This window comes from Eublepharis macularius, chromosome 6 (assembly GCF_028583425.1).
Source record: "Eublepharis macularius isolate TG4126 chromosome 6, MPM_Emac_v1.0, whole genome shotgun sequence".
Classification (NCBI taxonomy): Eukaryota; Metazoa; Chordata; class Lepidosauria; order Squamata; family Eublepharidae; genus Eublepharis; species Eublepharis macularius.
The window spans coordinates 16,510,723-16,526,455 of NC_072795.1; the positions used below are offsets into that span (position 1 = coordinate 16,510,723).

Consider the following 15,733-nt stretch of genomic DNA (forward strand, 5'->3'; position numbering starts at 1 on the left):
AGCTATACCCATCTGGGTGTATCAGTTAACTGAGGCTTCTTGCTGGCAGTACTAAACCTGGACTTGGCTGCCACATAATGTGTGAATCGGCCTTTTTTTATATGCAAGTTTCTAAAAGCCTAAGAGGTAGGAACTCAAATACTAAGTTGCCTACACTGGCTAGGAAACACAAGCTTCATTTAAGCAAAGGTTTTGCAAAGTTGTGGTCACAGGCAAAGCCCTCTCCTCGCGCCTCCACCCCACCATCCAGCCAATAACTTACGCTCTCTGAAATTCAGGGATGCTGAAAATAGCCTGCATGATGCTGCTGACATAACAGCTGTTGCCCAGATTTTTCATGCCAGTGTACCCCGGCCCATACATCGGCTTCAGCTTCATACCAGATTCTTGGATCACTTCCCATTCAGAGACCCTGGGTTTTATGTCATTATCTCTCAGGCCGTTCTCTGTCTGAATGCAAGAAAGGCTTTTAAAAACAAAGAGAGAGTGATATACAAATATGCATTTCTAAGTTTGGGCATTCCAAAAAAAGGAAAGAAAAACCCTTGTTAGAAGGGAGGGAGGACATCTCAAAAAGAATTACAGCACTCTGCACTGTGTCAGGATCTGTCATGCTGGGCACATGTAGCCTGTGTAACGCCATATTAATTTCTGTCGTTGTTTAGTCTCTCTCCCCTCTAGGTCCCTGCAAGTACATTTCCATGGGAAAGGATGCTGTGTCTTATCTGTTTCTTTCTAAGACGACCTTGATGAACCAGCGTTCCCACAGAGAAGCTGCCTGCTGTGTGAACTCTGGGGAGAGGCTGGGATCTGAGACTTTGAAGTGTAACAACTTTCATTTTGTAACTCATTCCTAACAAAGCTTTGCTCAGCCAGGATCTGCTTGGTCCGGGAATGTTGACATCTGGGCCTGAATGCTGTCTTTCTAATAAAACCTTTTGAAATCAAAAGACCTTGTCTTCTTGCAGAAGGGAGAAAGGCAGACTCTAGCCAACTGGAATGCCATAGCCTGACACACTGAAATATTAACATTTCATTTTGGGCATGCAGATAAATGTGATTGTCTTCCCCCCTAATGAACTTGTCAAGAAACTGACATCACTGAACACTGCTGCTCACTCTGGGCAGCCTGCAGCACTAAACATCACAGTGGTCTCCAAAAAGAGTTCATCTTGGATGCCTCCCTGAAAATGGAGGCACAGGTCACAGCGATTGTCTGGTCCTCTTTTTTCCAACTGCGGCAGACCAGGCAACTTGTCCCTTACCTGTCAACCCATGACTTAACTACAGTGATCCAAGCAATGGTCATCTCTAGGCTAGATTACTGTAACTCGCTCTACGTGGGGCTGCCCTTGAGACTGACCCGGAAATTACAGCTGGTACAAAATGCAGCGACACGTATTATTACTAGAGTGCCAAATAAGGCACATATAACACTGTTCTTACGCGAGCTGCATTGGTTGCTAGTGGAATACCGGATCAGATTCAAGGTTCTGGTATTGACCTATAAGGCCCTGCGCGGACTGGGACCAGCATATCTATGGGACCGTCTCTCCCCATATATTCCCCAGAGGACACTCCAATCAGGGGACAAACAGCTGTTGGTCCCCAAACAGCTGTTGGTCCCCTGGCCCCAAGGAGGCCTGCCTAGCCTCGACTAGAGCCAGGGCCTTTTTGGTCCTGGCTCCCACCCAGTGGAATGCTCTGTCTGCTGAAATCAGGACGCGGCAGGACCTACTATCTTTTCACTGGGCCTGCAAGACAAGAGTTGTTCTGCCAGGCATATGGCTGAAGCTGGGCCGCCGCCAGCCTGGAAAAAAGGGTGTATAAATCTTAACCCTCCCTGTGAAGGCTGTCCACCATCCTGTTTTAAAGGTGTTGTTTTTAATGTATGTGAATTTTTTAAATTGTATTTTTAATATGTTGTTATCCACCCTGAGCCTGCTCGCAGGGAGGGCGGAATACAAATCTGAAATAAATAAAATAAAAAATAAAAATAAATTGTTTCTCACTGCTGCATTTTCACATGTGTGGAGAGGAGAGGGCTGTGGGGCTCTGTGGTACAGCACATGTTCTGCATGAAGAAAGTCCCAGATTCAGTCCCTGGAATCTCCAATTAAAAGGATCAAAAGTAAGCTGAGATCCTAGAAAGCTGCCACCAGCCAGAGTAGATGATACCAAGTATATAGAGCCTCAGCCTGACTCAGCAGACAGCAGCTTCGTATGTCGTGCTAACATCTGTGAGCCAAGCCCCATCCAGACTCAAGAGTAGCGACCGTTGATACGTTATCATGTTATCTAATGTCTCAATAGGAATACAAAAAGCAACTTAAATGCATTCGTGGCAATATACCTGAATATATAGATTTAAGTGTAGCTATAATCCCTAGCTAGAGAGGAAAGCATTTTCTGTTTGCTGTAAGCCGTTGAGCAATTTTGAATCAGAGACAGTCACTTACCACGTGCATCTGCAGCATATCGATTCCAAAATGTGCCAAGTGTTTGGCTATGTGTGGGTCCAGAACTGGCTCCTCTTCATCAAAGGAATAGACGTCTGTGTAATGAGGAACCAAAGGGGCAATTCACCAAATGCTACTCGTCAATATTACCAAACAACACAAACGTTCTCCAAAACTCTACCACCTACCTAACAGACTGAGGCTTAGTAACTTCCTTGCATACATGCCAGCCCAGCTAGGAAGTAAATATAGTGTGACTCAGTACAATTTGTTAAACCCCCCCCCCCCGTTTCCCTGCATTACCAATGCTTTCACTAGCAGTAAGGGAATACCTGCTCTTTGAGACGTGACAGACACGGCATCGGTAACATTCTCCTTAGTTTCAACTGGCACTGCCCAGCAGAGATACAGTGAGGGGATAGGCCCCACCCACACAGTGCAGGCCTTTCAATTTCTCAGTGTCGCGAGACTAATCCATGGAAAAAGTGTCAGCCGTGTTGCTTCTATGTAGTAGAGCAAGGGAGTTATGATGAAGGATTAAAAGACATGTTTTACAATTTTGGCAAAGCAGGTCTTCCATTTAGCACAGTCAATCTTTCCGGAAGTGGGAAAGGGGGCTGTGTGGAGAGTAGAATGTAAAGCACCCAATGCCTCAGGATAGACATCCATCCAGTTTGGACAGCCAGTTTGGTGCAGTGGTTAAGAGCAGCGGGACTCTCATCTGGAGAACCAGGTTTGATTCCTCACTCCTCTGCTTGACACCAGCTGGGTGACCTTGGGTCAGTCACAACTCTTCCAGAGCTCTCTCAACCCCACCCACCTCACAGGATGATTGTTGTGGGGATAATAATAACACTTTGTAAACCGCTCTGAGTGATGTTAAGTTGTCCTGAAGGGTGGTATATAAATTCAATGTTATTAAATGTGATTATCCTTACATAGACTGCTGGTTGAGGACAAACGGGTTTCCTCAATAGGACCAGCAGTCCATCAATCTCGTTAACTAAACCCTCCCTATGAAAGACACCTGACTCCACATCTACCATTCGAGTGTATGCAGATGACATGTGTAGAGATAGATTTGAATTCTCAGGGTTTTTTTGAGTTGCCGTGTAAGAATCAAAGAGTCCACAAGATGGTGCCATTAGTTTGGGGGGAACCGTAGCACTCAAGGACTAGAATTGCCCACAGGCGTGCTCACTTATAACTCGGTCAGCCACAAATAAATATTACAAAACGTCCTCTAGAGCAATCAATTTGATTTCTGTATTGCTCTATAATAAGGTTCTGAACAGTTACAGTAACATACGGCCATTAAAGTAACCATAAAGTCTAACCCATAAAACAAACCCTTTCTCATAAACAACCCATAGACTGCGCAAGCCAATGATTAAACCCAGCAATTCCCCAGATTTTTTTTTAAAAAATCAAAATTAAAACAACGGCCATAATAAACGTCATAACTCTCTGCTTTCCAAAAGCCAGCAAGAAGGAGAACAAGTGTTATATGTAGATCATATAAAATTTAAATCCTGCCAGTCTTAAAAGTTGCAAGAACAGTCAAGCGTGGTAGTGCCATGGTAGTGGGAATAATAGACAGCCACTGTGGTCACTCATGCTGTTAGAGCATGAGATGGTTCCTAAGGAAGAAAAAGCTTAAAACAGTCAATGAAACCACCACCTTACTAGATGAAATTGAAGGGGACTTGGGAGAATCTCTATTCCAACCCCTCATCAAGAAAAATAAAGATTGGGGCTACTCAGGGAAAGTTAAACCACCAAAATCCTACCCAGTGAGGTAGCATGCTCCAGCACCAATTAGGAGGGGAGTCCTAACTAGCCATGGGTCTAAGCAATGAGTCCAACAACTCAGGTCCTAGATCTTCTAGCTGGTCTCCATTCCCTCAGATGGCAAGGCTGCTTAACTGAAGAGGCCTCTAAGAAAACCTCAGTTTCTGCAAAAAGACGTGCTCCCTCAGATAAACATAACCATGTAGGGATTTAACAGTCAAAAACAGCGCCTCGCCTTTATAAGAAAACCACCAACACAGAGTTTCCCTGTGTGCCCATCCAGCTCACTCCAATAAAAATTCTGACTGCTGTTATTTTGAGCCTCTTGTTGTTTCACAACAGTCTTCAAGGGCAGTCCCACAGAGACTGTATTACAGCAATCTAATCTACAAGTTACCAAGGCAGGATCATAAAGACAAGTGATCAAAGTTGGCACTACAGGCAAAGATAGGGGGGGATGGGGACCTGCTACTAAATGCATGCCAACCAAGAATCAAGTAAAGGGGATTCTGGTTCATCCAGAGTGGACCTGTCCGTCTATTCTGCCACTTTGCTCAGAAAGAGCAGCTTTGAGACTGGTCAATCATTTTTGCAATTCAAAAGACTGAGGGAGGAAACTGGGAGTTATACAGCAGCCTCTCAAGAGGCTTGGGACCCCCTTCCCCACTGGAGTCAGCATAAGACTAATAAATTAGGCCATTTTCTCTCAGCTGGAATCAGCCAAGAGGGGCAAAGATGTAGGCCCTGGCTGTGTCCTGAGGCTGCAACAACTGAAACTCATCCAACAACGTTGATAAGAGCAGTCTGTGACCACCTCAGGTATATACGGCATCGTCAACGAGGATTTCAAGTCAAGGTCAGGAAAGAGATTTTTTTCACGAAGCAAATTGGTACAATAAGCTATTAAGAAGTCTGCATTATAGCCAGTGTAGATCCAATTGTCACGTGCAACTCAAGATAGGTTCACTGGAAGTGGGATGGAAAAATATGCTCCATCATAACCAGTGTCAGAGAAAAGATTCCAACATGAGCTCTAACTTGCGTTCTGTCGGACCCATCCTCCATCTCGTCTCCACTTATCACTACACTGTTGTAATGAAAAACTGTTGCTTTATTGTGCATTCTATTCAGAAAAAGAATTAGTTAAGTTTATGGCTATGTTTGGATTTTAATTTCCAGCACAGACTTTTAACAGGACTGCATTAAAATGTAAATCAGGTCGCTAAATTAGAAAACGTCATGCTAACAAATTCTGAAGAATTTAAACCAAAAGCTAAAAAATGTGTCTGGATGTCTATTACATTTCTTGGGGGGGGGGGCGGAAATCCACAAATATACATGATGCCCCGCCATCAACAACAGTATATTCAAAGTGTATAGTAATGGCACCCACAGAACAACATGGGAAGCCTTCCACACCCTTGTTCAATTCATTGTTCAGTGAGCATGTGACAAGGTATTCACCTGCATCAGGGTGCAAATCCAGGGAAACTCGGCCAGTTTGGGCCTGTTACTCACTCGCTCTCTGCCTGTAAGAATGTTCCCATTTTATCCTTCTATGACTATCGCAGTGAACTCCTTGGAGGAAGGGAAATATATAACTGCGACTGACATCATCATTTCAGGCAGGGCTCATTTCGAGGGGGAACGCACGGGAACGCAGTTCCGGCAGTTCCCAAAAGAGGTCACATGTCAGGTGGCCCCGCCCACCTGACTCTCGGCCATTTTGGGCCCATTCCAGCATGGACTGGGGCCGAAACGGCCTGAATCAGGCCTCTGACACGTGGTGGATCACTCTCCCACTCAGCAGTGGCTCCATCTTGACCATTTTGGGCCCCTTTTCAGCCGTTTTCAGCCCCTTTTTGCCATTTAGGGCCCAATTTCGGCCCTGAATGGCCAAGATTGGGTCCAAAACGGCCAGGATAGGTGATATCAGGGGGTGTGGCATATGCAAATCAGTTATGCTAATGACACACTTCTGGCAATGGCAAGGGGTAGGCTTATGCTAATGAGTTATGCTAATGAGTTCCTCCTGCTCTTTTTCTACGAAATGACCCCTGATTTCAGCTCTTTACATAACAGCTCTTCCTATGCTAGACAGGGCCAAACTAGATGTTATGACATCTGTGGACTGGACCTGTTGACACCAATGCAATTGCCATTTTAGCACTTAAAAAGGTACATGGGGGACAGGATTGCCCGATCCTGCTGGGCTTTGGGCCTGATCAAGGTTGGGCCCTCATGGTAAAATGGCTCTAAAATGGCATCTGGTTTGTTGCTCAGTAATTCCCTGCAAGATTCTACTTCTTCTCAATACCTGTATAGATGGCAGAGCCCAAACCACTGGGATGCTAACGGATTTGGGCTGTGTTTGCTTGTTTATTTTTATGTTCCCTTCTCGCAGGGTTGCTGGGCTACGGTATTCCATTCTTCAGACGGGCATCTCTGACCTCTAGAAACCTGGCTCAGCTTGCAGTTTTCGTGCCACAGACAACAGAATATAGCTGTTGTGAGTTAATCTCTGTTGGGGCTAACGTTCAGTGTGCATATGCTTAAAAGGGTAAATTGATCCTAACTCAGACTAGGGAGTTGAATTAGATTACAAATAGGGCCCCCTGGATCTTCGTAATTAGATTATCTTGGGAGTTCTATGCTTAGAACTCAAACCCCACATGTGCAAGGCGCCATTTTAGATTGGAATCGCAGGAGAGGGTGTTTGTGCCTTCTCCCTTCACTCCTGGCCATTTTCTCACCTGAAACAGCCTGGAGATGCTATTTGCTCCATTGAGGGCTCCACATATACTGATGAAGTACACCTAGGTTTCCCCAATGCACCCTGGAGCCATTTCATAATGGGATTCAGGAGGTAGGCATTACCCCCCTTCTTCATGCACGCTACGGTCCTGATGCAAACTGGGCCCACGTGTGCCTAGGAATCACGTTCCCATCATGGAACTCACAACACATGTCTGAATGTATAGACATCTGATGACAAAAGGAGAGGACCTGGTGAAAAGGTAACATATGTTGTTAGGACTTAGGAATGTGGACCAACAGACAGTACAATAGTCCTGGATGTGGGAGGCCGTGGTAAGATGCATTGTGTAGCCTTGGACACCATCTCTCAGAGTTAAAGAGCCATCCTATGCCAACTTATTCCACTGCAGAACCACAAGTGACAAAAGGCACAGATTGGACACTTGTCAGCTTCCCTCAAGTTTTGATGGGAAATGTAGGCAGCTTGGTGGAATGTTGGACAAGTGACAGTTGAAAAGGCAATTGAACAGCAGTCAGAGAGCGAAGCTGCGAGACCAGGATGCCTACATTTCCCATCAAAACTTGAGGGAAGCAGACAAGTGTCCAATCTGTGCCTTTTGTCACTTGTGGTTCTGCTCTCTAAGAGCCACAGAAACGCTGCCTAAGACTACACCATAAGCCTCCCATTTGTCCATTGTTAAATTGCTATGAAATTCACCATCTGCTAATGACATTGTTCTTGATGATGTTTAAATATTTCTACCCTGCTTTTATTTGGGAAAAAAATACAGAACATCCAGTCTCAGGTCATCAGTGTGAAAGAAACCTTTTTTAAAGGAAATTTTAAGATCTTTCTTTGTAGTTTATACATGACAGTTATCCGTTGTAAAGGTAAAGGTAAACTTGCAAGCACCGAGTCATTACTGACCCATGGGGGGATGTCGCATCACGTCATTTTCTTGGCAGACTTTTTGTTACGGGGTGGTTTGCCATTGCCTTCCCCAGTCATCTACACTTTACCCCCAGGAAACTGGGTACACATGTTACCAACCTTGGAAGGATGGAAGGCTGTGTCAACCTGGAGCCGGCTATCTGAACCCCGCTTCCTCCAGGATCGAACTCAGGTCGTGATCAGAGCTTGGCCTGCAGTACTGCTCATGACCCGAGTTCGAGCCAGTTTCCTGGGGGTAAAGTGTAGATGACTGGGGAAGGCCATGGCAAACCACCCCATAACAAAATGTCTGCCAAGAAAACGTCGTGATGCAACGTCCCCCATGGGTCAGTAATGACTTGGTGCTTGCACGTGGGACTACCTTTCCCTATCTGTTGTAAGTTGCCTTGATAACCTCTTTGGATGAAATGACAAAATACGTTATTAGTGATAAATCTTCGGGTATCAGCCTGCCTTGGAATCAGATTGTCTGAACCTTACAGTACAAAACCAGCAGCAGCATTTCTTTTGATCTGCACAGGAGAGGCTATGCTTCAACGCTTTGCACTTCAATATGGAATGAAACTGCTGTAGTTCATGGGTGAATGCTGTTTATTTAAAAGGGTTACGGTCCCTTTCTTGAGGGACTTCACTTGCAGCTGAAAAGGCCCCTTTAAATTACGCTGCCAAAGACGACGAAGTCCAGCATTCCCACTGCCAGTGTTCACCGATGGTGACCTGATTGGCATTTATGGGTATGCAGCGTGCCCTTCTGTTGACATTCCATGTTAGGGAAGCGTTTGCTTCCCAGGATTTGTCATTGTTCCCTCTACAAACAAGAGCTCACCGAGTTCTCATGCCTTCCCAGATAAGTCATAATGCATCAGGGTACCTGGTAAAAACTCCTGTGCTTTATTGACCTTGGACTATGATCATTATAATAAACATGGAAGTCCAAATGGGATTCCTCCCCCCGCTTCTGTTCCAACTCAGGTAATCCTGATATCACTGTTCTGAAATCTGAAACCTTCCTTCAACAACAATCCAAGCAGCCTCACAAGCTTTTTTAACAACAACAACATTCAATGTATATACCACCCTTCAGGACAATGTAACACCCACTCAGAACGGTTTACAAAGTGCGGACCCAGTGGATTTCCAGGGTATGAGCTTTCAAGAGTCAAAGCTCCCTTCATTCCAGTATTAACTGTGTCTGACCCTGCTTAGTTTCCAAGCTCTGACAAGGTCAGGCTGGTAATAACAACAACATTCAATTTATATACTACCCTTCAAGGCAACTTAGTGCCACACTCAGAGCCGTTTACAAAGTGCGTTATTATTCTCCTCATGACAATCACCCTGTGAGGTGGGTGGGGCTGAGAGAGCTCTGAGAGAGCTGTGACTGACCCAAGGTCACCCAGCTGGCTTCAGGAAAAGGAGTGGGAAATCAAACCCGGCACTCCAGATTAGAGTCCTGCCGCTCTTAACTACTACACCAAACTGGCTCCCAAATATGGAGATTTTATAGATGTAAATCCTTCACCTATGAAGATATTTTGGGACAAGGGGAGAATATTGTGTGCTTAAGAGCAAGCACGGTATAGCAAGTGGCTAGAAAGATAGATGGGCCTAGATTTAAAGCCCGCCTAGTCAACAAACTAATCACATGGCATTGGTCAAACTCTCAGACATTGATTGTAAAGGATTTTGCAAATTGAAACTATGACAGGAAATAGCAGTAGATACTTAATACTGTATAAAGATGAGGCCTGTATTCAAGCAAACAGAACCAGCACATCTGCAGTTCCTAAAACATTAGGAGAAAAATTGTGCATTCCTTCAGTCTTCAGAATACAAGTTTTAACTAACTGGGCAAAGAGAAATGTCAAGTAACCTTTTGATTAACATCAAATTTTACCCAATTAAATGATGGGATTGGAAGGTAGCAAATACCTGCCATTGAAAAAGGCCCACTACAGCACAGAAGGCACCAGTTTCCCCTTCCTCCACTGAAAAAAGACATCATCTCAAAGAACACTTGACCAGCAAGCCAGATCATTTGCTTTCAACAATTCAGAACCACAGGCAACAGAAACAGAGAATCTTCCAAAACAGTGACGCTTTTAAGAACTTGAATCTTTCACAATACCAAATACAAATTTGTTTCATCTTGAATTTGTTTTTAAATCCACCTTGGCAGATGAAAAGTACAGTATTAAAGATCACAAAATATCCCCGGTTGCAATAAAAGAATCAAATATACTATATGAGGCACTGGGGGCGGGGGGATGGAGTGCACAGAGACACATTGGTCCCCTGATACCAATCTGCAGTTGAGGATGTTGGCACGGATTTATAAAAAAAAATTGTACTTCTTAAAAAGTTTTATTTATAGCCTGCCTTTTTTACTAAGACTCAAGGGGATTATGTGGTATAAAACAAAGCAATCAAACAGCACCGTGCATCTAACAAATACTGCAATAGGACTATGATCCCAAAGGTTAAAATCAATGTAAAAAAATAACAGACATGGTATGCCAAACAATGCAAAAAATAATGGAACTACAAAAGCAAAAGGCAATGCAGTAAGAGCAAGATTACCCATACCATCATCAGTGGAATAAACTAAAGTCATGTCCCCTTTGTAAAAGCACCCTTAATTCTGTTATACCACAGACTTATTCCCTTTATAAATACGCCCTCCTGAACATTTCTGTTTTACAGTTTGAAGAATAACAGGATTGTAGGGGCCTTTCTGACCTCCAGAACAGAGAAAATTAACCTTGTCTACTAAAAACACTTAATAATAACAGTGTAATTCTGTGCCAAAGCCCTGCTCCATTATCATCCAACTAAAATCCATATTGTTGTGCCAAATCCCAAAACTATGGCTGATTCCACACATGTTGGATAATGCACTTTCAATTCTCTTTATAGATCATTTGGAACGGATTTTTTCATGTGCAGAACAAAAAATCCACCTCAAACGATTGATAAAGTGCATTGAAAGTGCATTATCCAACATGTGCGGAATCAGCCTATATTGTTCGTCTTAAAAACCTGCTCAGAGCAAGGTATTACAAAAGGTGACTCCAGGGCCGATGCTTTGATCCACTCCCTTACAGACAGCAGCACTCCTGATCAGTATGTCAAACATGCATCTTTGAGGATATACATGCCTCATTACCATCCCTTTCCTCTAATAAATTTTGTCCTCTTGCCCTCAGGCCGCAAGGAATAACAATAAGAGAGGTCACGCTGCCCTTTTCACTTGCAGCCCGAAGTTCCGATGATTTATTCGCTTCCTGGTGCAGCATTAATTCCACGGTAAAAGTATGAGAGATAAAGGGGACTGATCTCAGACAGCTGCCAGCTGAGCCACAAGGCTCTTGGGAGCAGTGTGACAAAAATGCTGTTAGGTGAAAGGGGTCTGGCAAAGCCCTTTGTCTGAAATATGCAGCACTGTTAGAACGCAGCACACCTGATCAGAGCGCCAGATCTGTTTTGCACAGGGAGGCTGCAAAGACAATTGTAGTGGGTTAGAAGGAAGGGGGTGTCCCCATTTCAGACAGCCCTTCAAGAAAAGTCGGCACAAATGAATGGAAATCATGTGACCTGGACTTCTATTCTTATTAACTTTAAGCCTTTTCAAATATGCTATCCCATGTGTAGTTTTTGGAGAGTATGTTGAGCGTTTGGCCACACTGCCAAGATACACTGACAGTTACGCCGAGTTTGTTACCTTGATATAACAAACACTTCTCTAGGGCCAATCCCCAAAGGGGCAAGGTTGAGCAATGGCTGGCTCCCAAACTGACAAAGGGACCCAATGGCACCACACTTCTCACTTCGCCCAGAATCCAAGAAGGCCAGAAGCAGCGTCCGAGACCTTGCTTTGTATGCCCCATCTTTTCTGGGTTAGGAAACTTGCTGAAAGTGTTTTGCCCAGACTCCTGAAGCTGACCGAGCCCCTGTCTACATAAAGCAGGGATCTCCCAGGACGTTTCAGCTTCCTTCCCTCCTGCCAGTTACACAGTCATAGGACACTATAGTTCTCTGCAGAACCGCAGGGTCCCCATATCACAGATAACAGCCTTGCCGCCAATTTCACAGTCGCTTAATCCCAGGATGAAAGAATAAGCGAGAGCTTCAAATCTTGCCAGGGACGGGGTTGGGGGCTCTCTAATCAGTTTTGGATTTGCCCTCTCTAAGGAGAGGCTGACGGGCCCCCAGTGCGATGTTATTCTAGGACTGATAATCATGTAAAACAGGCCTTCAAGTCCAAGGCCAGGGGAAGGGGAACAGCCTGCTCGTTTGCTTAGCAGAAGCTGGATTGCATTCAGCTGGAATTTTTTCCTCTCCTCTGCTTGCAGGGGCTCCAGCCTGGCCACAACCAGAGGCACAAGCCCTTGGGTGCAAGGCCAAGGGCTCCCAGGCCATGGCTTGCAGCCTATGTTAATGAAGCCTGTGAATCAGACCCGCCCAGGATGCATTCTTTGTTTTGTTTCTTTAAACTGTCCTTTATTTTGGAAATGCCCATAAGCCCCTTTGGGTCCTTTTGGGGAAGAAAGCTGCATCAAAGTGCCCTAATAAAGAAAATAATGGGAAGATCGCTATGTAAGATACCGGAACCAATTAGAACAAGCATTCCACGTCAGCAAAAGAAGCTGAAACGTAGCCAGGAGCCCGTGTCAGAAGAGGCAGAGCTCACTGTTCCTTCTTTTCCCTTCACTTCAGGTGATGCTAAGCTAAACCAGCAAGGCTGTTCTACTGACAACTGCAGTTTTCATCACAGACCGAAGAAATGCTGGATGCAAGCAAAATGGAGCAGGGGTGACAGGCCTATTATCCACAAGGGATGCATCCCATAAAACTCCTGGACTTGGGAGGAAACAAAAGCCCCGTGTCCAAACATCTGCTGTGCTTTTAGTCGCAGGGGAAACTGATGGTCTGCCAGGCAGATCGCAAAGGAAACAAAATGGCCAATGAGGGATCAGATGAAAACATGCAACTTAAGAGAATCAGCAAGGTACAATGGAGAGGGAGGGAGAGAGAGAGAGAGAGAGAGAGAGAGAGCAAGGCCATTTTCACATAGATTATTTTCTGCGGGTTTGATGCTTTTGGGAAGCGGGGGAGGGGGAGAATCACCACATCTTTTGTGCATCTTCTGGGGTTTCTCTTCCTTTTCTCCAATATTTCTTAAACCTGCTTTGCTGCAAAGTTTTGGGAAATATTGCGGTAAAGCCTGAATGGCTGCGATGTGGATGGTAAAGGTCGTATTTTCCCATCCCCGTGGCAGCCATTTTTCCTGATTGCACCAGCCATTTCTTCCCCCAGCAAAAAGGGGGCTTTTTGTTTATATCAACAACTGAATAGTGTTTTATCGCTACAATGCATTATAAAAAATAGGTGCATCAATTTCTCTAAGTTCTCATCTTTCATTTAAAAATAAAGATAAGTATCTAGCACCCTCCTGTTGAGGAAACCACCCTAAATTTGGGTCTGAGCAACCTGTAAGCTCGCTGTGTGGCCTTGGATAGAGTTCTGTCTCTCTTTCAACCCTCAGCTCCCTGCAATAAAAATACTCACCTACCCTGAGGGTTTGTTGCAAGGATAAAAATAACAACGTATTCTGCTATGTAAAGAAGCACCAGAGTACAATTCTTGCATCTCAGAAAATCTGTATACGTACAAGGGTTTGGTGCCACCTCTCTTCCACTTTTTTGCAATATCCACCCCACCAGCTATATGAACCAACAACAGTCAGCAATTTCTAAATTACTTCTAGAGATAGATGCATGTACATATTATTATCATAAAAAATTTCACCCCATCTTTTTGCCCTCATAGGGCCACCAAGGCAGCTAACAAATTTAAAGCATACAAATTAAATTATTGCCTTAAAAACATTAACGCCAACACATATATTCATTATTAAAACAATTTAAAACAAGAATTGAAAATAGATACAAAATACAAAAACAAATAAAACACTGGAGCGAGAGAGGAGGGATTATATAACATGGTCCCACCCATCTGTCTCCCCATCACCATTAAATATTTTTAGTGGAATGATCAATGCCAATCTCAGAACTGTTAGGTAAATTTCTTAACAGATGGCTAATCCAATTCAATCTCCGTTGTTCCTCTTGGCAATTTACACAGCAAAATTTCTTGCAATAGAGAATTCACATCAAATCTGCATGTAAGAAAGGATGCATGCTTTACTGCCCTACACGTGGGGGCTTTCGCCCTTGGTTCTGAAAATACATCTTGAAGCAAACTAAAATTCCTGCAAATTCATGTTCACAGATCTTTCCTGAAAAATCCACGGAGATGATTCATTCAGGAGTAGTATTTCCTGCACACCGATCTTCGCAAAAGGATTTCAAAAAACAGTCCGTTTAACGTTAGACAGAACAAGCTGGGCTTGTAGGCAACGCGACAGTGCAGGCCTTCCATGGTTTCTTCCATTCAGGCCTACTTCCCAACTAGCAAACAGGGCTGTGCCAGGAATTATTTGCATGCTGAGAATACATAACAGCTTCCTTGCAGCATGGCAAGATGACATACATGCCTATTTTCAACTGAAATGGGATCAGTGGTGTGGAGTTTCCAGAAAATTTTCTGATTCTAATTTAAATAAAGAATTTAAACATTTAACTAATGTCACTAGGGGTTGTCCATGCTTTGCATCTGACATGTAGCCCATCTAACATGATGGGTTTGCAGTGTAACATTCCTAACAACTACAAACAGACTATATTTACATACGGAGAATAGAAAATTTTCCACAGAACAAAGCAGCAAATTTCTGTCCCACAGCACTGAATAGAACTCTAGTCTACTGCAATGATTATTTTATCAACTTGCTTTTACTGCATTGTCTTCCACCTTTGTAATTCCACTGACTGCATTGCTTATAACTTGCCTTCGGCAGGTTGTTGTTTGCATTGTCTTTTAATTCTGTATTATTACACTGATAATCAGCTGTTTTATGCATTATGAGTACATTCTTTTTATTTCGTAGGTCGCCTCGAATCTTAGCGAGAAGGGCAAACTATAAGTCAAGTCAAGTCAAGGTGAGTCAAGTCAAGTCAAGTCAAGAAATAAAATATGTATGAAAGTAAGATGAAAGTACAGGTACACAATTTTTCACTGTAAAGGAAATCCCCCCTCCCCAAAGCATTCTGAATCCTGGAGAACATCAGCACAGCACAAGAAAAAGCACATATTGATGGAACTAAAATCAGTGGTTTCTTCTCTGGCAGGCAAAGCCCATCACCCTCCAATAGTTATGCTGCAACTGACAGGTGCAAATGACTCCATTTCAAAGGCTACACATATACTCCCTCCTGCATGCTTTAAACATGTTGTACATCCTTTTTTCTTTTAAAAAAAACCCTGTTAAGCATCATTTGTACCTTGATGTAATTTAAAATTCAGGCTAGCCTTTTTATTTAATCCTAACTTTTTATTTTAAAATCTCCTTTTTTAAAAAAGTGCCAAAATTTTCTACTGGGCGGAAATGAGAAGACCATAACGTTCCAGGCACTAGCCAATACATGCTGGGCACAGCCTACTTTATGCTTTCAGCCTGTTTAACTTGTTTTCCTTAAGCTCAGCCTTGGAAAAGGCAGGCATGTACAATTACCTCTAGAGTACAGCAAGACTTGCATTTAGGTGCGAACCCAAGCCCAACTAGTCTCCATTTCTTCTGACAAAGGGAGGTTGACTCTGAAAAGCCTATACCTGTCGGTATCCTCTTGGTCTTTACGGTGCTACTGGACTTGAA

The 15,733-nt window shown here is 43.8% G+C and overlaps 1 protein-coding gene across 3 annotated transcripts in view; it reads right to left on the reverse strand.

The window, feature by feature from the left end:
* The window catches only part of USP13 (ubiquitin specific peptidase 13), a 98,627-nt gene that overhangs the window by 30,091 nt on the left and 52,803 nt on the right, over positions 1–15,733 (reverse strand). For all 3 annotated transcript variants that reach the window (XM_054983327.1, XM_054983328.1, XM_054983326.1), the window contains exons 7-8: positions 2,460–2,554; positions 263–450 (exon numbers count right to left, since the gene is read on the reverse strand). In XM_054983327.1, the coding sequence (XP_054839302.1) occupies positions 263–450; positions 2,460–2,554 (283 nt within the window). The remainder of the gene's footprint in view (positions 1–262; positions 451–2,459; positions 2,555–15,733) is intronic.